This window comes from Egretta garzetta, unplaced genomic scaffold (assembly GCF_000687185.1).
Source record: "Egretta garzetta isolate BGI_Z169 unplaced genomic scaffold, ASM68718v1 scaffold256, whole genome shotgun sequence".
NCBI classification, from domain to species: Eukaryota; Metazoa; Chordata; class Aves; order Pelecaniformes; family Ardeidae; genus Egretta; species Egretta garzetta.
In genome coordinates this window covers 2555973-2572948 of record NW_009260073.1, presented here as the reverse complement: position 1 = coordinate 2572948, position 16976 = coordinate 2555973, and the positions used below count along the sequence as shown (strand labels likewise).

The window sequence follows — 16976 nt, the reverse complement described above, 5'->3', positions numbered from 1 at the left end:
TGGAGCCAAATACTCAAATAAGTAAATCAACCATCCATTTTTCTAGGTATGTGCTTCCAAGCACAACTTTACGTGTGTTCATTGAGAAGAGCCTGCCTCCGTTTGTTTATGGTCTCCCATTTAGGTATTCATACACATTGATATGCTCTGGTGGATGATCTTACCAAGATGATGTCTTCGAAACTTAGAAAGCCAGAGGGATGACCGTGTCTACCTCATGGTCAACACAACAGGGCTGTAAATACCACTGTGATCTGGTAGGTACAGTCTATGAGAGTTTGGCGTTTCATACACCTGTGGAAACCAGAAAGGGTTAAAAATAGACACTACTTTTGGGTGGGGAAATGCTGGATCTCCTGTGATAGCTTGTAATAGTCCAGATATCCAGAAAATTTCCCTAAAGCATTTGGAGATTTGGCCATTCAGGGCATGTTGACAGACTCTCAGGCAGCTCCCGAGATGAGACTGTGTGGCTCAGAGACCGGGTGACATGACAGTAACATACAGGTTACCAGAGCCAGAATCCGCACGTTCTGTGAGGAACAACTCCCCGCTTGATGGAGGGAGCAAGTAACAGCAGCAGTCTGTGCTGAATTGGGGACAACACCTACTCTGAACGTGGACAGTCCTTGTGGGAAAAGCAGTTTAAAATCTTGTTACAAAAGCACAGCCTGATAAACTGTGAGTGCATCCCCTGGAAGCATCAGAGATGAATCGTGGCACAGAGTCAGAGCTCCTTCTCCCCAAACCCTTTTATGTTAGAGGCTAAGCTCACACAGAGGAAAGCAAGAAGGTAATGCAGAAGATGCAACATGCAGGCATGGATGGATACAGCAAAGAGGGCCTTGAAGAATAGCCAGGAAGCAACGTACTGTGGCCGAAGGTTGAGAAAAGGGGGTGGGAAAGGGCGCTAAGGAATGGTAGAGAGACATTGTGGTTGCATCCACTCCCAGGGTCTGCAGAGCAGCTTCCTTGTCCATGTCCCAGCCTGAATCCTGTCCTGGTGTAACAGCATGAGGAAGGATGAACAATGATTGCTGCTACCACCACCCAGAATAATTCATCCAAACTACAGATGGCTCTCTCCTTTCCTGGGAACACTCAAGGGTGAAAGCAGCCAAGAGGTGATGGCATGAATTACTTGGGCAGTGACCACGTCTCCTCATTTTGCAGTAAGTGGAGAAGAGCTTACCTGCAGGCAGCGGGAGCAGTGCAGTGTCCATGCAGGGCACCTGCACACGCTCTGGAGACAGCACGTGTGCCTCCTGAGTGGAGAAGACTGATGGCTCCAAGCTCTGCCACGAGCCTAAGCCCACCATGGGCTCAATGCTGGTTTGGGGGCAGCATTGAGACGGATGATGCAGAGGCACCTGAATACATAGCAGAGCAAATGGTATTTTGAATTTTCCCTTGTGCCGCGGGGAAAAATATTGTGAGCTTTCCTTGGGGTAGGGTGTGCCAGACTATGTGCCTGCCACCCAGCCAGACACTGGCTGTTGCAACTATGCCATGCCAAGGTAAGAAATCAGATTACGGCCCATGAAGTTTCTAGAGCATGCGGTTATGACCCACCTGCTTTACAGCAATTGGACCTAACACCAAAGCAACTCAGCCATAACCACCTCTTGCTTCTTCAAGAAGCTTTGGTGCATCAGGGGCAACATATATCAGTCTTCGCTTCCAGGGCAATGAGACAAGAATAAACCGCCCAAACTTAAGGAGCAAAACGTGTATTTCTTGTTCTGGAGCACGCCCGCCTTGCAGCGTTATGAACACACATCTGAGCTCTTGTGGCTGTTGAAATAACAGTCTTGTCGTGGGAGGAGGACGCTCAGTGTATGCAAAGTTACTTGGTCATGCTTCTTACCTCAGCTGACACGTTGCTGAGACTACACTGCTGCCAGCATGACTTCAAAAAGTTACAAATTAGCTCGGATAACCTCTGTGCTCCCACTGACAAGGAGAGGTGCCTCCTGAGGGCTGTCCCTCCTCACCAAGTAACACAGGACTCAACTGCGCTGCCCATCGGTGCTGCCCATGGACATCTCAGCTCTGCTGACCATGGATCTAGCTGCCTAGTTGGTGACAAATCCACCAGGTTCAAAGTTGAACAGCTTCTTAGAATCATAGAATCATTTCTTGCCAAAGCAAACGGGGTCACCACAAGTCCTGACTCTTCCTCCTGTTGGCTCACAACACCCAGCCATTGCACAGGTAAAAGTTTGTCATGACTTTTGCTAGGCAGAAACAGAGAAGATGCTCTGTTGCAGGTCAGAAAGGTCTTTCCATCAGGTTAGCAGGAGGACTTCTTCCAGGGCAATGGTACTATGACTGCACACTGCCTGTTGTGGGCAGCAACTCCAGTAACTCTTCATGTGCAGTTTGTGTCAAGCACCTGTGAGTGACACCAAGGCTCCGAGGAACGTGTGCACATCATCTTCAGGCACGTGTGATGCCAGCTGAGTTCGGGTGCAATGCGGCTCCTACTGATTACCGGAGTAAGTGTGGCTGCTGCTTCGGCTTTCGTAGGCTGAGCAAGGGGGAGGTTATCTGAACTGGAACACGCCTGAAACGACCTTTTGCTGTAGTCCCACTCTTTACAAGCAGCTGCAAGTGCCAAAAGCTTGCTCATTTCCTTTCAGACTGGGGAAAATAAGGACAGGAACTTGCCTTGAGTGAGAGATGTTCCTACTCTGAATTTGAAGTATTCTATTGAGTCAGATTCATGATAGCAGTCATCCTGTGGGTCACCACAGGGACTTGGTGCTAAGGAATCTCTGATGGGAGCTGTGGGACTGGCCACCTTCAGGTAGAAACAGATCACAGAGTGTGAAGTCAAAGGGAGAAACTGGGTCACTCACCCTCTTTGGTCCCTCATGTGGCAAGACTACAAGAATAAGAAATTTTGGATGCACCCTCCTGACCCAGGCTGTGCAGCTGGGAAGGGAGAGGCTGTCAGCCACCGCCTCTGCTTCTGTACCAGGACTTCCAAGTTCCACTCTGGAGGAAGTCAGGTCTTGTTTGCTGCCTTCCAGGAACCAAGGCAAATGGATCCAGAGAATGTCAGGCTTACAACTCTTCAAGGAATAGAAGCTGCTGTTGGGTCTTTGAGGTTTAGGAGTATTTTGTTATTATTTGAGCTTCCCTCTGACTGTTTGAGCTCTTTGTCAGAAATTTAAGCAGAGGAAGGCTTCAAGGGACATATCAAATGCTGCTGTACAGAAGGACTTTGCTAATTACTATTTAACACCTGACTATTCCCAACCTGTTCCTGCACTGAGATACAATTCCTTGGGCTGAGACCAGCTACGCTATGACTAATGCTCGGTTATCAGCTTTGCACGCCTGCAGCCTGGCTGGCAAGTAGACTTCACAGTCCAGCTTCTTTAGTTTGGGCTATTTCCTTGAGTGCTGATTTGGGACTTGATTTCGCTGCACAAACCGACCTATTACTGCTAAGAAATATAATAACGGAGCACACATACAAGCAAACTAGGATCCACATGGATGACTTCTTACACAAGCAAATTTCCTGTGTATGGCAAGTGTTTTGTGATCCTGAATCTCTTCAGATCTTTAGAGGAGACAGTTCAGCTGCGATAGCCCTATCAGGTAACTTGAAACTCAAGAGCCATCTGATGTTGAGCTTGGTCCAGCAGCATGTGCTAAGTAGCTAATGGCTGGAAGTACATTTTAAACAAGGATTTGTTATTTATCAGTTCTAGAACTTAAAGGTTTGTCAGCACACGCAGAAAAGATTTGTAATGCATATTATTCTTCCTGTTTAAGATTGCTCTAGAAAACATTATTATTTTGTCTAAAACAATTACTCAGATTTAATTTTGTTGAGTGGTAGAGGCTTAATTTAGTACGTTACAAACTAGGTTCTCAGAACAGCCTTCCTGTCTTACTGTTATGAAAGCTGTGCAGTCCAGGCAGCAGAGGACACAAAGAAAGAGAAATAAATGTATGTCCGCTAAGAAACAAAGCCACATTTTATGAAAATGGGAACTTAAAGATGACGAGGACTTAGCTCTAACTATGTAACTGAATGTGAAACCTCAGCACCTTTAAATCCTATGCTGGATAAAAGCCGTAAAGACTGTATTTTATCAGGCTTCCTTTTATTCTTTATCACACATTAACAAGTGAAAAACTCCAAGCATCAGTTTTGTTATTACAATGAGAGAATCCCCATTCTTATGTAAAATACTTAAAAACTCATATATGGCTGAGTACAAAACCCCCACCTCTTTCTTTGGAATAATGTGCCTTCAATTCCACAGTTTTATACTGATTACTCTAACAGATCTTATTTTTAAAGCATCAGAAGTACTAGCAATGCATAAATTACGTATCTATAAAAATTATGCCTGTACTTCCCTGTATTTGTTATAAAGGCTGACGGTTCCAACTACTTGCTATGACGAGCGAGACTGCTGTAATGACCCCTGGCCTTAGGGGATACTGTTCTCACAGAAAGATGTCCATCGCCGAGGCAACTCTGAACTGTACCATGGGTGCTCTCAGGACTTTAGCGAGGGAGTAGCAGGGGGCAGGCAGAAAAATTCTGTACGTAGCCTTGTCCAGGGCAAGTTCTGAAAAGAAACCAGTGGGACACCAGTAGACATTTTGTAGTTTGTATGCTGTGGTTTTGATCAGCCAATTATGCCCAGCATAGTTTGCTGCATGAAAGTACCGATTTTCTTTGACCATATTGGTAATCAACATATGGAAGTAACTCAAGTATCCTTTTAAAGAAAACAGAAGAAAGAACTCCACATAACTCTGCTTGTAGAAAGACAACTGAAAACCCTGCTCTGAGCGTGGCACTGAACCTCCAGAAACCCCTTCTAACCTAAATTATTCTATGCTGATTCCTTGAGTAACTTGACATTTGAACTGATTAAAAGCAGCCCAAAAAAGAAAAAAAAAAGAAACCAAACCCAAACCCCAACAACTATTTGCTTTACAAAAATCAGAGCTTTTGGAAACAATTCTGAATATCTGCAAAATTTGTCAAGTCCAGATTTCAAATCATTGTTAGAGGCACAACCACTAGGTACCAGAGCTCATTTTGAAAAGAGTTCCTTTTTTAGGTAGCACCTAAAAACTTCTTTCGAAAACATTTTAAAATTGGTTTAAACCAAAATACTGTAACTTTTGCACGAGGGAAGTATTTGACCAGAGCACTAAGAAGAAACTGCATTACAGTCAGCAAATCCATCTTGTGAAGTTATTTCAGTTTTAGAAATCAAAACCCTGATGGATGTGTAATTAAATGCTTTTAAAAATCTCCCAGTCTCCCTCTGTCAAAAGCATTTCAAAGCCTTCACGTCAAAGCATCGCAGATTGCTTTAGAGAGTGAGTTGCATATACTGCTTTGTGAAGAGAGTCTGATTTTCTCTGTTACAGAGGAAAAATAACTCTAACACCAGTGAAACACTTGATACGAGAGACTTAGTCATTGTTTAACAGCACACAACCGCGCCCCATCCATTTTAGGAGAGCAAGTAATCCTTAACTAATGTCAACAGTATCCAGCTCCTCTACAACGCATCAAGGGATTTCAAAACAATTTCCAGAAGAGAAACGGGCAACGAAGCACAGGGAAACAAAGTGAACTGTTCACTGTCGCTCTGCAGATCGACCCCCTTCTTCCCATACAACTTTACAAGATAAAGCACTTCACCTAAAAAAACTATCTTTTAAACTATGTAACTGTCTGCATTACAACTTCTTTGCTCAATACAATATTACTATGAACATCCAAGACCATGCACAGATATAGCAAGTAGTTTTCTGTGAAAGAAAATTTTAAAAAAATTAAAAAAAGACCGCCACATGACACCTAGAAGCGTTTATTTTATGCAACAAACTTAAATATGATCATGTGTACATAAAAGTGTACACTGTATCTATGCTGAACAATGCCAGGAAACATAATATTGATGCAACAATCGTCTAAAATAAACATTAAAAAATGAGCCTGGACAGGAAGACAAAATGCAAAACAGACTTACTTCCAATCAGCACAATGCTTAAAATTGAGAGCAATCCTAAACATTTCCAACTTTCCTTACAAAGCTGCCAAAGTCCAACTATTTTTAAAAATTGATTTTTTTTTCTTTACATCAATAATAAAAATCTGGTGACAAACATTATAAAATCAAATGCTGGACTGTCTTTACTCCTTTAAAATTTAGAATATTCCAACAGAACCGCAGGAGTAAAAACACTTAAAAGTGATATATGTTTTTATAAAACAAACATCAATATGTACATTTATTGCAAATTATATTAAACTAAAATGGAGGGAAAAATTAAAAAATGAAATGTCTACTTGCGAATTAATAATAATTTTAAGTGATTACTTTCCCACTCTGATAAAAATCAGAAAGCAACATTTATAAAATTGCCACCACATGACTTTTCATAGCAGGGAACTAAAATCTGTACATCTTATTTTTGCAGAAAAGTAGGCAGGCAGAAAGAATTATACATAAAACAGTCTCCAAAAGTAAAGCAAAAAAATTTTTTTGTGATTTTTTTTTTCCTCTAGTCTTGTTTAAAATCCATTCAGTAGACTTCTACTTTTTCTGTGAAACTGGGAATACCTGGCTCTAGGATCACGAATTTTCAGTGTCAGTGTAAGGACCTCCTCTGACTTTCTTTAAAAAAAAAAATGCAGCATGAAAATTAATGGTGTAAATACACTTTTAAACTCCAGAATGCAGGAACTGGAACCAAGTGTTAAGCAATTTGCTTAATTATTGACTTTTCATAAAAAAAGTCTCTGGGGAAATAAGTACAGATGCTTTTAGCCTCTTTCTCAAGAGTTTCTGCTTTACATTTCCATTGAGAAGGATTAATTTCACGTGAAAGGGAAGCATAGTTTTCCTTCTGGTTTCAGAGCTGAAAGCTGTGTGTTTTGAAGTAATTTCAGTTCCTGTATAGGAAATTTCTGAATCCTAGTTTTTGCAGAAGCTTGGAGCATGCCTTTATTTGGCCTTCATTTCCTCCCTTTTTGAGCGAGTTTTCTTTTTACCTTTTTGGGGGCAAAAAAAGGAAATAAAAGTTAATTGTGAGGACATGGACAATTACAATTGATTCTGAATCAAAATCCTACCTATATCATTTGCATTTTAGCTTTTACACTCTATACTGTGATTCTTCCAACTCTGCCTTGTATCTTCTCAATTATTACATAATTAATGGAATATAACAGATTTTCCTGATAAACTTGGAAATACACAAGCTGAATAATAATAATTCTGTAACTCAGTAATGTTTTTTTCTGCATAAACAGAAACATTTAACTATAGCTTTCACTGGAATCAGAGAACAAGAATGCTGACTTGTTCTAATTAACTGTACTTAATTACCCAGATTTATAAAAATAGCCCGTCTTACTTAAGAACAAGCACTACTTCAAATGTTTTTAAAATATTTACAGTAACATGTTCACGTCTACTTAAAAGCAAAAAACCCCTATCAGACACAGCTATTTTTACATACGTATTTCTGGAATACGGAAAGATTTCTTTGATTCCCTATTGTAAAAGCTACAATAAGAACACAGAATTGTCCTATATAAGATGCCTGCTACACCTTAAGGAAGCCTCCCTCTGCTATCTCTGTATCCTCAGTATCTTCCTGGCTGCTCCCACAGGCCTTAAAAAGATCCATTGCATTTTGGGAATATTCTGGACTTGAGTCTATCTCCAACAGTGAATCTCCATCACTTCCAAGCACCTGGCTTCTGAAAAACGTTAACAATGTTTTGGTATTTTTTTCAAGAAACACTGAGGTATTACATATTTCAAAGAAGCTACCCGATACAGATGGCTTATTTAAGGCTATGGACAGTGCAGTTTGTTATGAAGACTTAGAGAAATTTCAGGTATAAAACAAGCATTGCAAGGCAGTACACAAATACTACTCTCTTGAAAAACCAACCAATTTACTCGTATATGAACCTTACTGTGAGAGGAAAAATTCATTCTTTTTGATCACGGTTCTCTGCAAGACCTTCATTTTACAAAATCTCTAGAAAGAAACTAGAATAATGATTCTTGCTCCCTTTAGTTTAAATTATGATTTCTTCCAAGACACTGGTCTGCTGATGTTATTTTATTGCTTGATGACTTCAGACACTTTTGCATTAAAATTATTATTGTATCAGATTCAGCTAAACAAACTTCTCCATGTTTATGTGCATTTGTCGTTTCTTTATACTGGAAATCAAATCACCGCATTTGAACACTGGAGTATAAAACAATAAATTAACATTCAAAAGCTGTTTTGTAGTTTACACAGGTCCAAATTCTGCTTTTGTTTTACTTACAATATATATATAAAATTTGTTAATATTAACAGTAAGCACAGACCCAAAATATCAAAGAGTTGCCATTAGAATTACAACTTTTCCTGTTCATTAAAGATGGTCCATTTTCAAGCCTTTGTTATCAGTGAACTGAATCAGAGCATAGCACCTGAATTCCTGTGCACCTGGCATTACTGAATGCACTTGAAATGTCCTCAACTCTTAGTTCTTTTACACAGCAATGCCAGTAAGGGGAACCGGGATGCATGAAAAACAGAACAGAACACAACACAATATATGTTGGACCATGATGTTTATAAAGCACTGTGGTTTAGTTGTGCCCTTGAACGTATGCTAGATCTGTTATAATTCCAATTTCAGGGTCTATCTTGAGACAGGAAAGGCCCACCCCACCCAGGCAAGGTTTGTTTATTTACTTATTTTTACCTTTGTAGATCAATTTGTCTCTGTGCTGCTGCTGGCTTTTTTGCTGTGTCTTGCTGTTTTGGTGCTTTGGCGTTACCTGCCTCCAAACTCCCTGGACTTTCTTGACTGACTGCTGCCCTTTTCCTTCCCCTGACAGGTGGTTTATTTGTTTCCTCATTTTTTGCAGTGGTACCCTGAGGTTCAGGTTTGGGTGGACGCCCTCTCCTGGTTTTTGCTGCGAGTGATGGTCCTGTTTCATCTACATTTTTTTCTTCTGGTTTTTGATGAATATTCTCGGTTCCCGATGCTGTTGCTGTTCTTTTTTTCCCACGTTCAGTGCTGTTGCCTTGTGTAGCCTGATCAGAATTAATCTCCTAGAAAATAAAAGTCATGAACGTGAAGAAAAAAATAAATATTCCCAAAGGCAAACTCAAATTGTTACCTCCCTCCAACAGAAATGTAAGTTTATAAAAAAGAAAGTAAGCGTTCTTATAAAAACACATCATACCATCTTAGACTTAGTAAAAAGTTTTACTAAATGGGATTTTGGACATTAACCTTGCAAAAAGTTTTCCTACACTGTGTGTAATGTTAGTATCTGCACCCAATATATCTTTTTAGTTGCTTTAAAATGAGATTACAGTAAGACTGATAATCTCAGCTCCTCCCATGATGGTTCTTCTGGACAAGCTCCTTTTACTGCCTCTTTGCCAACTGACAGGAGAGAACTGAGGAGCAAGAGTAATGATTCCGGTACAGTAAATGATATTTACTTCAATATATGCAAATTTTTGAGACCAACCTTCAAGCAAAGGTGCAGATTACTAAAACCAGTAAAAGGAAAAAAATCAAAACTGGCAGGCAATAAAAGGGCGTAAGACCTGGTCACACACGAAGCTTGCTGTCTTTGTTAATTCTTTGTCACGTCTGAATAGCTACAGCCTACATGCATGTTTTTCTCATCACACTGAACAAGGTAATGGAAGTGATTAAATTTCATGAAGCAGTGTCTGTATATGTGAAACGGAAAGGGTGGTGGCAATGTAGGTCTCTCCACAGAAAAGTATTCATATGGAAACAAAGAGGAAGCAACCGGATGCAGGACCGTCATTTGAACACTGGCTTCCGAAACAGTTAGGAGGAGGGGCAGAGAAAAGGCTACTGAAGAGGTACGGCTGGGATGACTTGGCAATTTCAAACACACCAATTAAGGCCGCTCGCTATTATAAGAGCTCTGTCTGAACCAAGGACTTTTTTGTTAAATATTCTACCATTCTTTCTTAAGTCAGTCAGGCAGTCTCTCTAATCTTTATTACTGTTCTAGCAGCTTCATAGCAGACATTTACAACTTCTATTAATAAGAAATTTACAGATAACCACTCTGAAAATTTCAACTAAAGTCAGGTTTCAAGAACCTAGGAAGCATTTTTTCAAGATTTATTTAATAAATGCTTCCCCTAACTTCTCTAACTTTTCAGAAGAATCCTGTTTTGGTGAAAAATAAGGGGGGAAAAAAAGGAACCATACTTTGAAATTTGGGAAAGATTTTTTTCTTCTTTGTTAGCTAATGGGTGTTAATAACATGTGGATGTTACTTTAAAAGATTAAGAAAAAACTAACTTTTCTATGTGATGATAATCCGAAACACCTGCTTATTTCTCCGATTTCATCTAATCAAAAAAGACTGAGTAGATTTATAACTTCTTAAAATGTGTACAGCATGAACTGTCTATGTATCCCTACATTATTACAAAAATCTATTTTGATTTTAGAATCACAGAATCATCTAGGTTGGACGTGACCTCTGGAAATCATCTGGTCAAACCTTCTGTTGAAAGCAGGGCCTCAGGGTTTATCCAGGGCCTGTGACAAGCCAAGCTGTGAACAGCAACATTCAACCTCTTTTCTGGGTAACCTATTCCAGTGTTTAATTTTCCTCACAATGTAGATTTTTTTTTTTTTTTTTCTTTTGGCTTGCATCCAGATGGAATTTCCCCTGAAGCAACTTCTGCCTGTAGCCTTTTGTCCTGTCACCATGCAGCCTTGAGAAGAGAGCACTTCCAGCTTCTCCATAAATACCTTTTAAGTATTGGAAGACTGATTAGATCCCCCCCCAAGGCTTCTCTCCTCTAGGCTGAACAAGCCCAACACTTTCAACTTTTTTTCATACGACATCGTCTCCAAGCCTTTATCATCTTGGTGGCCCTCTGCAAAGCTCTCTCCAGTGTTTCAAAGTCTTGTGTTGAACTGGGGAGAATGCAGTATTTCAGGTGTGGCTTAATGAATGCCAGATAGGGTGGAATAATCACACCCCTCCATCTGCTGGCTATACTCTTGCTGATGCAGCTCAGGACCCAGCTTGCCCTCGCTGCTGCCAAGGCACGCAGCCAACTCATGCTCCACTGGTTGTCCACTGGGATGGTCCCCAGGTCCTTCTCAGCCAACGTACACCCCAGCCAGGCAGATCCCAGTGTGTTGTACTGCTGGCTTGAGTTAATCGATCCCAGGTGCAGGACCTCACATTTACCTTTATTAAACTTCATGCAACTGCATGTTTTGTAAGTTAAAAAATCATTACGATTTAGGCATGATCTTTTCTCTCTAATGGAAGCGGGGGGAAAGGCATTAAAAATCCTCAAAGTTTAAACAGTATTTTAGTTGCGACACAATCCAAAAGTTAGATGCTTATTTCATGCTGGAGGACCACTTGAAATTTTCCTGGCAATATCTTTAGTTAAAAGCTACAGGTGTCAACCTTCACTCTGAATCACAACCTTACTGTTATTTATACTGGAAAACAAGAGTAAAGGTGGGAATCTTCTGGAATTTTAGAAAAAAGAAGGAAGTAGCTTCTGATTCACCTATGCTATTTTTGAGCACATGAGCTCTGTTAATTACTCTGAGTAAAATAAATAGTAGTTTTGAAAATAAGGGGTCTTCTATTGGGCTAGGAAAGTGATATAACTATGCGAGATGAAATTGGGCATTACCAGTTCCTCAGAGACCACCTGCAGTAATGTGTACTGAATAAACGCCCAATGCCAATCTTCTTATAGAGTCCATAAAATCCCCAGACGTACCTTGTTTTTCACAGGTTCTGTCTTTGCTGGTGTGACTGAAATAATCCTCACTGGATTTTCATCATTTTCACTGACCCCGGTTTCTGATATATCCGAACTTTGTTCCCTGGTGGCATAATTGGAGGCAAAATAAAACCAAAATATATAGAACAAAAGAATAAAAATGTTTGCAATTATTTGAGAAATAAAATAATAACAATAAAAAAATCAATGCAGACAAGCTAAATTAGTTTAAAAAAAAAAAAAAAAAAAAAAGAGTTGAATTTGCCTGAGTCCACACTTACATTTTCTTTCCCAGAACTGGGAAAGGTCCGAAAGGGATTGGCTAGTCACTGACCCAAATTCCTTATCACAAACACAATGCCATATAATTCTTTTTGCAAACTTAAGACCAATGCTCTAAACGAGGCCTAGTTTTTTTTTTTCCAGGTACAAAAAGCCGATACTGGCAAAGGTCACGAGGAAAAATAAAGACCAGGAATGCTCAAACTTCAAGTTAATTTACACAAACACACAATAGTTTTAAAAACAAAATAGTTAAAAAAAAATAATCAAGATTATTACAGCATATATCATGCACACTTATGGAACAAATTCTGAACTGAGTTATACTTCCCTTTGGCCTTATGAAATGTAGCAACTACCTTCTTTAACTCTTTATTTTAGTCACCTAATAAATTCCAAAACAAATTAAACAATCTTGAAATTTGAAAGTGTAAACTGTTTCTCCAGATTTATGACAAATTTAAAAACTCTGGATCCACATAAAAATAACCCTTTCTAGAAGAAAGACCGGATATTACAAACATAAGTTGCATCCTTCCACCGAGATCCTGGTCCTGGCTCAGCAAGCTCTTTTTAATTTTCTTAATCTTAAATATGTCAGAATCTCTCATCTACATCAAAAATGTTTCTTGTTACCAATCAGGATTAATCCTAATTTATACATCAAAAATGTATGAGTTGCAAAATCTGTTTAGTACTAATTATGGGTGGTCTCTTCAATTAATATATTTTCTGATGTTAAAATATTATTAATATTAATCACCAAAATTTCAGACAGTATAGTATCTCTTCTGTTGTATCATATGTAATTACAGACAGGCCACACCTAAACACTGTACTGAATCTCTGTCTACTAAAAAACCCCAAACAAAAAGCAAATATGGAGATTTTTTTTTATTGAGAAATAGGAGTTACCTATAGAGAACTATTGTATTTTTTAAAAATGGACAAAATTAAGACACTCTTCAAACACATAGGTATACACACCAAATAATCTCCTGTCCTAAAACATGCCAGGCACGCTGCAGAACATGAAGTAAAGCATTGATGGAAGAAATTTCAAACTTCTGTACCTTGATCTGTTTCCTGCAGAAGAGCTCAGCTCAGAGTTTACACTGATATTGCTTCCAGTCTCTGATCCTGTAGTTCTAATATACGGTCTCCTTCCAGTTGCAGATAATGGTTTGTTTACTGTACCTAATACACCAGTTGGTTTTGGCTAGAAGAAAATGTTCAAATCTTAAAAAATGGGAACTTCAGATACATACTTAATTTTTAAAATATTTTCTTGAGTACTTTAAAATACTTTTTCTGGATTAACAGTCTCAATCATGATGCCATCACTTTAGAGCCACAGACCTCATCTTTATTTAAAAACCGCTGCCTATCCTACTTTTATTTCTTATAATTTAACAGCACTTCATCAATTGCCTTGCTCTTTCTCATGCTTTGAAGGGATAGCAGCTGGAAAAGTCTCAAGGAAAGCCAGAACGTTAGGTGATATCAGAGGACTGAAAGGATGTGGCAATATCCTTTCAGTCTCAACATCGCTGAGTGGCTCTGGGTAAGGATGAATGGGAAAGCAAATAAAGTGAATGTTGTCGTGGGAGTCTACTATCAACCACCCAGCCAGGATGACAACACCAATGAATTATTCTACAAGGAATTAAGGGATATCGCTAGATCAACTGCCCTTGTCCTTATGGGAGATTTTAACTTCCCAGACATCAACTGGGAATACCATACACCAGAGACAAACAGGTCCAGGAAATTTCTGAAGCATGTTAAAGATAACTTCTCGGTGCAGGTACTAAGGGAGCCAACTAAGAAAGGTGCCCTCCTAGATTTGTTGTTTGCAAACAGCGAGGGACGTGCGTGCTAAGTGGTGATTGGTGGCTGTCTTGGTCACAGTGCCCCTGAAGTAGCTGAGTTTCAAATCAGTAATAGGAGGAAAACTGCCAGCAAAACTTTGACCCTGAATATGGGGAGAGCACAGTTCAGGCTGCTGAAGGAGCTAGTTAGTAAGGTCTGCTGGGAGTCTGCTTTTGAAGGTATTGGGGTCCACGAATGCTGGTCACTTTTTAAGAGCCTTCTCTTAAAAGCGCAGGAGCAGGCAATTCCAAAGTGTTGGAAGTCAAGCAAGAAGGGCAGAAAACTAGTTTAGCTGAGCAGGGATCTTCTTAGGCAGAAAAGGAAAGCGCATAGACTTTGGAAGCAAGGACAGGTGACATGGGAAGACTATGGAGATGCTGTTTGCCACTGTAAGGAGAAAATTTGTGCTGTCAAAGCTTGATTAGAGCTCAAGCTGGCCAGCACTGTGAAGGACAACAAAAAGGGCTTTTTAAAATACGTTAATCATAAAAGGAGGATCAGAGATAACATTGGGCCATTGCTTGATGAGGTTGATCACCTCACAAACAGGGATGTAGACAAAGCAGAGACATTTAATGCCTTCTTCACCTCTGACTTCAACACCAATGATGGGCCCTGGGACCCCCAGAGTCCTATGGAAGACCATGACTGGGGGCATGATAAACTCTCAGCCAACCCTGAACTTGTTTGAGACTTGCTACTCCAGCTGGATGCATGTAAATATATGGGGCCTGATGGGATTCATCCCAGGGTACTGAAGGAGCTGGCTGATATCAGTGAGGGACCTCTCTCCATTATTTATCAATGGCCTTGGGAGTCTGGAGAGGTCCCAGTCAATTGAAAGCTGGCAAACATTGTCCCAATTTTCAAGAAGGGTAAGAAGGAAGACCTTGGTAATTACAGGCCTGTCAGTTTCACTTCAGTGCCTGGTAAAATTACAGATAAGGTTATTCTGGGAGTTACTGAAAAATACTTCAGACACAACACAGTCACTGGTCATAGCCAGCACAGGTTCACAAGGAGAAAGTCCTGCTTAACCAACTTAATTTCCTTTCATGACAAGGTCACCCATCTAGTTGACCAAGGGAAGCCAGTAGATGTGGTGGTTTTGGATTTTAGCAAAGCTTTTGATACTATCTCTCGTAGCATCCTTCTGGATAAACTGTCCAGCACACAGCTAGACAAGTCCCTAATCCATTGGGTGAGCAATTGGCTGTTGGGTCAGACTTGAAGGGTTATAGTAAGTGGGATTACATCAGGCTGGCAGCCAGTCACCAGTGGGGTTCCCCAAAGCTCAATTTTAGGGCCAGTGCTCTTTAATGTTTTAATAAATAATCTAGATGCAGGAGTTGAATGTACATTAATTAAGTTTACCTATGATACTAAACTAGGAAAAGCTGGACAATCACCAACTGTATGAAATTCAACAAGAGCAAGTGCCTGATTCTACACCTGGGACGGGGCAATCCTGGTTATATGTGCAAGTTGGGGACGAGGCTGGAGAGCAGCCCTGCGGAAAGAGATCTGGGGGTTTGGGTTGATGGCAAGTTGAATATGAGCCAACAGTGTGCCCTGGCAGCCAAAAGGGCCAACTGTGTCCCGGGATGCACCAAGCACAGCATCACTAGCGCGTCGAGGGAGGCGACTGTCCCACCCTACACTGCACAGGTGTGGCCCCACCTTGAGTACCGTGTGAAGTTTTGGGCGCCTTAATATAAGAAGGACAGCAAACTATCAGTGTACTCAGAGGGCAACCAAGATGGTGAAAGGCCTCAAGAGCAAGATTTAGAAGGAGCGGCTGAAGTAATTTTGTTTGTTCAGCTTGGAGAAGGCTGAGGGGTGACCTCATCACAGACTGCAACTTCCTCAAGGAGGGCAGCATAGGGGGAGTGCTGATCTCTCTCTGGTGACCAGCAACAGGGCATGAGGAAACGTTATGAAGCTGTGTCAGGGGAAGTTCAGGTTGGACATTAGGAAAAGGTTCTTAACTGTGAGGGTGGTCGCTCACTGGAACAGGCTCCCTGGGGGAGTGATCATGGCACCAAGCCTGTCAGTTGAAGGAGCATCTGGACAATGCTCTTTGTCATATGGTTTAGTTTTAGGTAGTCCTGTGAGGAACAGGGAGCTGGACTTGATGACCATTATGAGTCCCTTCCAACTCGAGATATTCTATGATTCTAACATATTTTGCACTTCTGGGAAAGGCTTTCCAAAATGTGATGCAGAATTAGGTTCACTACAACAGTAGGAAATGTGTACAGTTTTACTATACAAAAAGCTAGGGTAAAAATATTTAACATCATCTATCTATTCTAGGGTTCTCTCTGATACAGTGATGGTATTTCAGATCTTGCTATGGCTGGTATCTGTTGACTGATTTGGTCAGGCTGGGTAGGCAGCAGGAAGTTTTTTATTTTGTCTCTGGAGAAGAGTCAAGGAAGTTTTCTAACTGGCACGTCACATTCTTCATGTAATTTTACATTTCCTCAGAGTCCAAGTTAATAAATTAAGACATTCCCACAAGAAAAAATAGTTCCCATGTGTGGAAGTTAGGAGGAAGGAGGCAGAAGAAAGATATCACAGATGCTGGAAAACATTTGGCTAGCAAAAAAACCCAATGATCTGTGTAGAAATGGCCTGTTACTGAGCACATGTTCAGTAGCCGCATCATTCTAGTGCTAATACTGCGCAACATTTACTTTAAAATATTATTCTTATAAATTGTATTTGCTCAATTTACTGAGTATTTTATAAAAAGTAGGAAGCACTCGGCACAGCTAATAGGAGAGAGAGGAATGTTTAAGAGAAAAGAAAGTGCTTCTGCACAATCAGCAGGTTGCAAACTCCTGGCACCTACTGCCATAAGAGGTTGTGAAGGCAGAGCATCAGGAGGTTGAAAGCCAGAGCAGATAAATGTGGGAGCAAGTCCACAAGCAGACAAAACCAACAGGCACAAATGCAGAGCCTAGCATCCCATTATAAAAATT

At 40.4% G+C, this 16976-nt stretch overlaps 1 protein-coding gene across 2 annotated transcripts in view; it reads right to left on the bottom strand.

Annotated features, from left to right (window-relative positions):
• Nucleotides 1-4860: 4860 nt before the first annotated feature.
• Nucleotides 4861-16976, bottom strand: part of PDS5A (PDS5 cohesin associated factor A) — an 84852-nt gene continuing 72736 nt past the window's right edge. The window contains exons 30-34 of one of the 2 annotated variants that reach the window (XM_035896739.1): nt 13191-13336; nt 11833-11938; nt 8774-9126; nt 7612-7762; nt 4861-7048 (exon numbers count right to left, since the gene is read on the bottom strand). In XM_035896739.1, coding sequence (XP_035752632.1) covers nt 7013-7048; nt 7612-7762; nt 8774-9126; nt 11833-11938; nt 13191-13336 — 792 coding nt within the window. In that variant the 3' untranslated portion in view covers nt 4861-7012. The remainder of the gene's footprint in view (nt 7049-7611; nt 7763-8773; nt 9127-11832; nt 11939-13190; nt 13337-16976) is intronic. The other variant, XM_035896740.1, reaches the window with a different exon arrangement.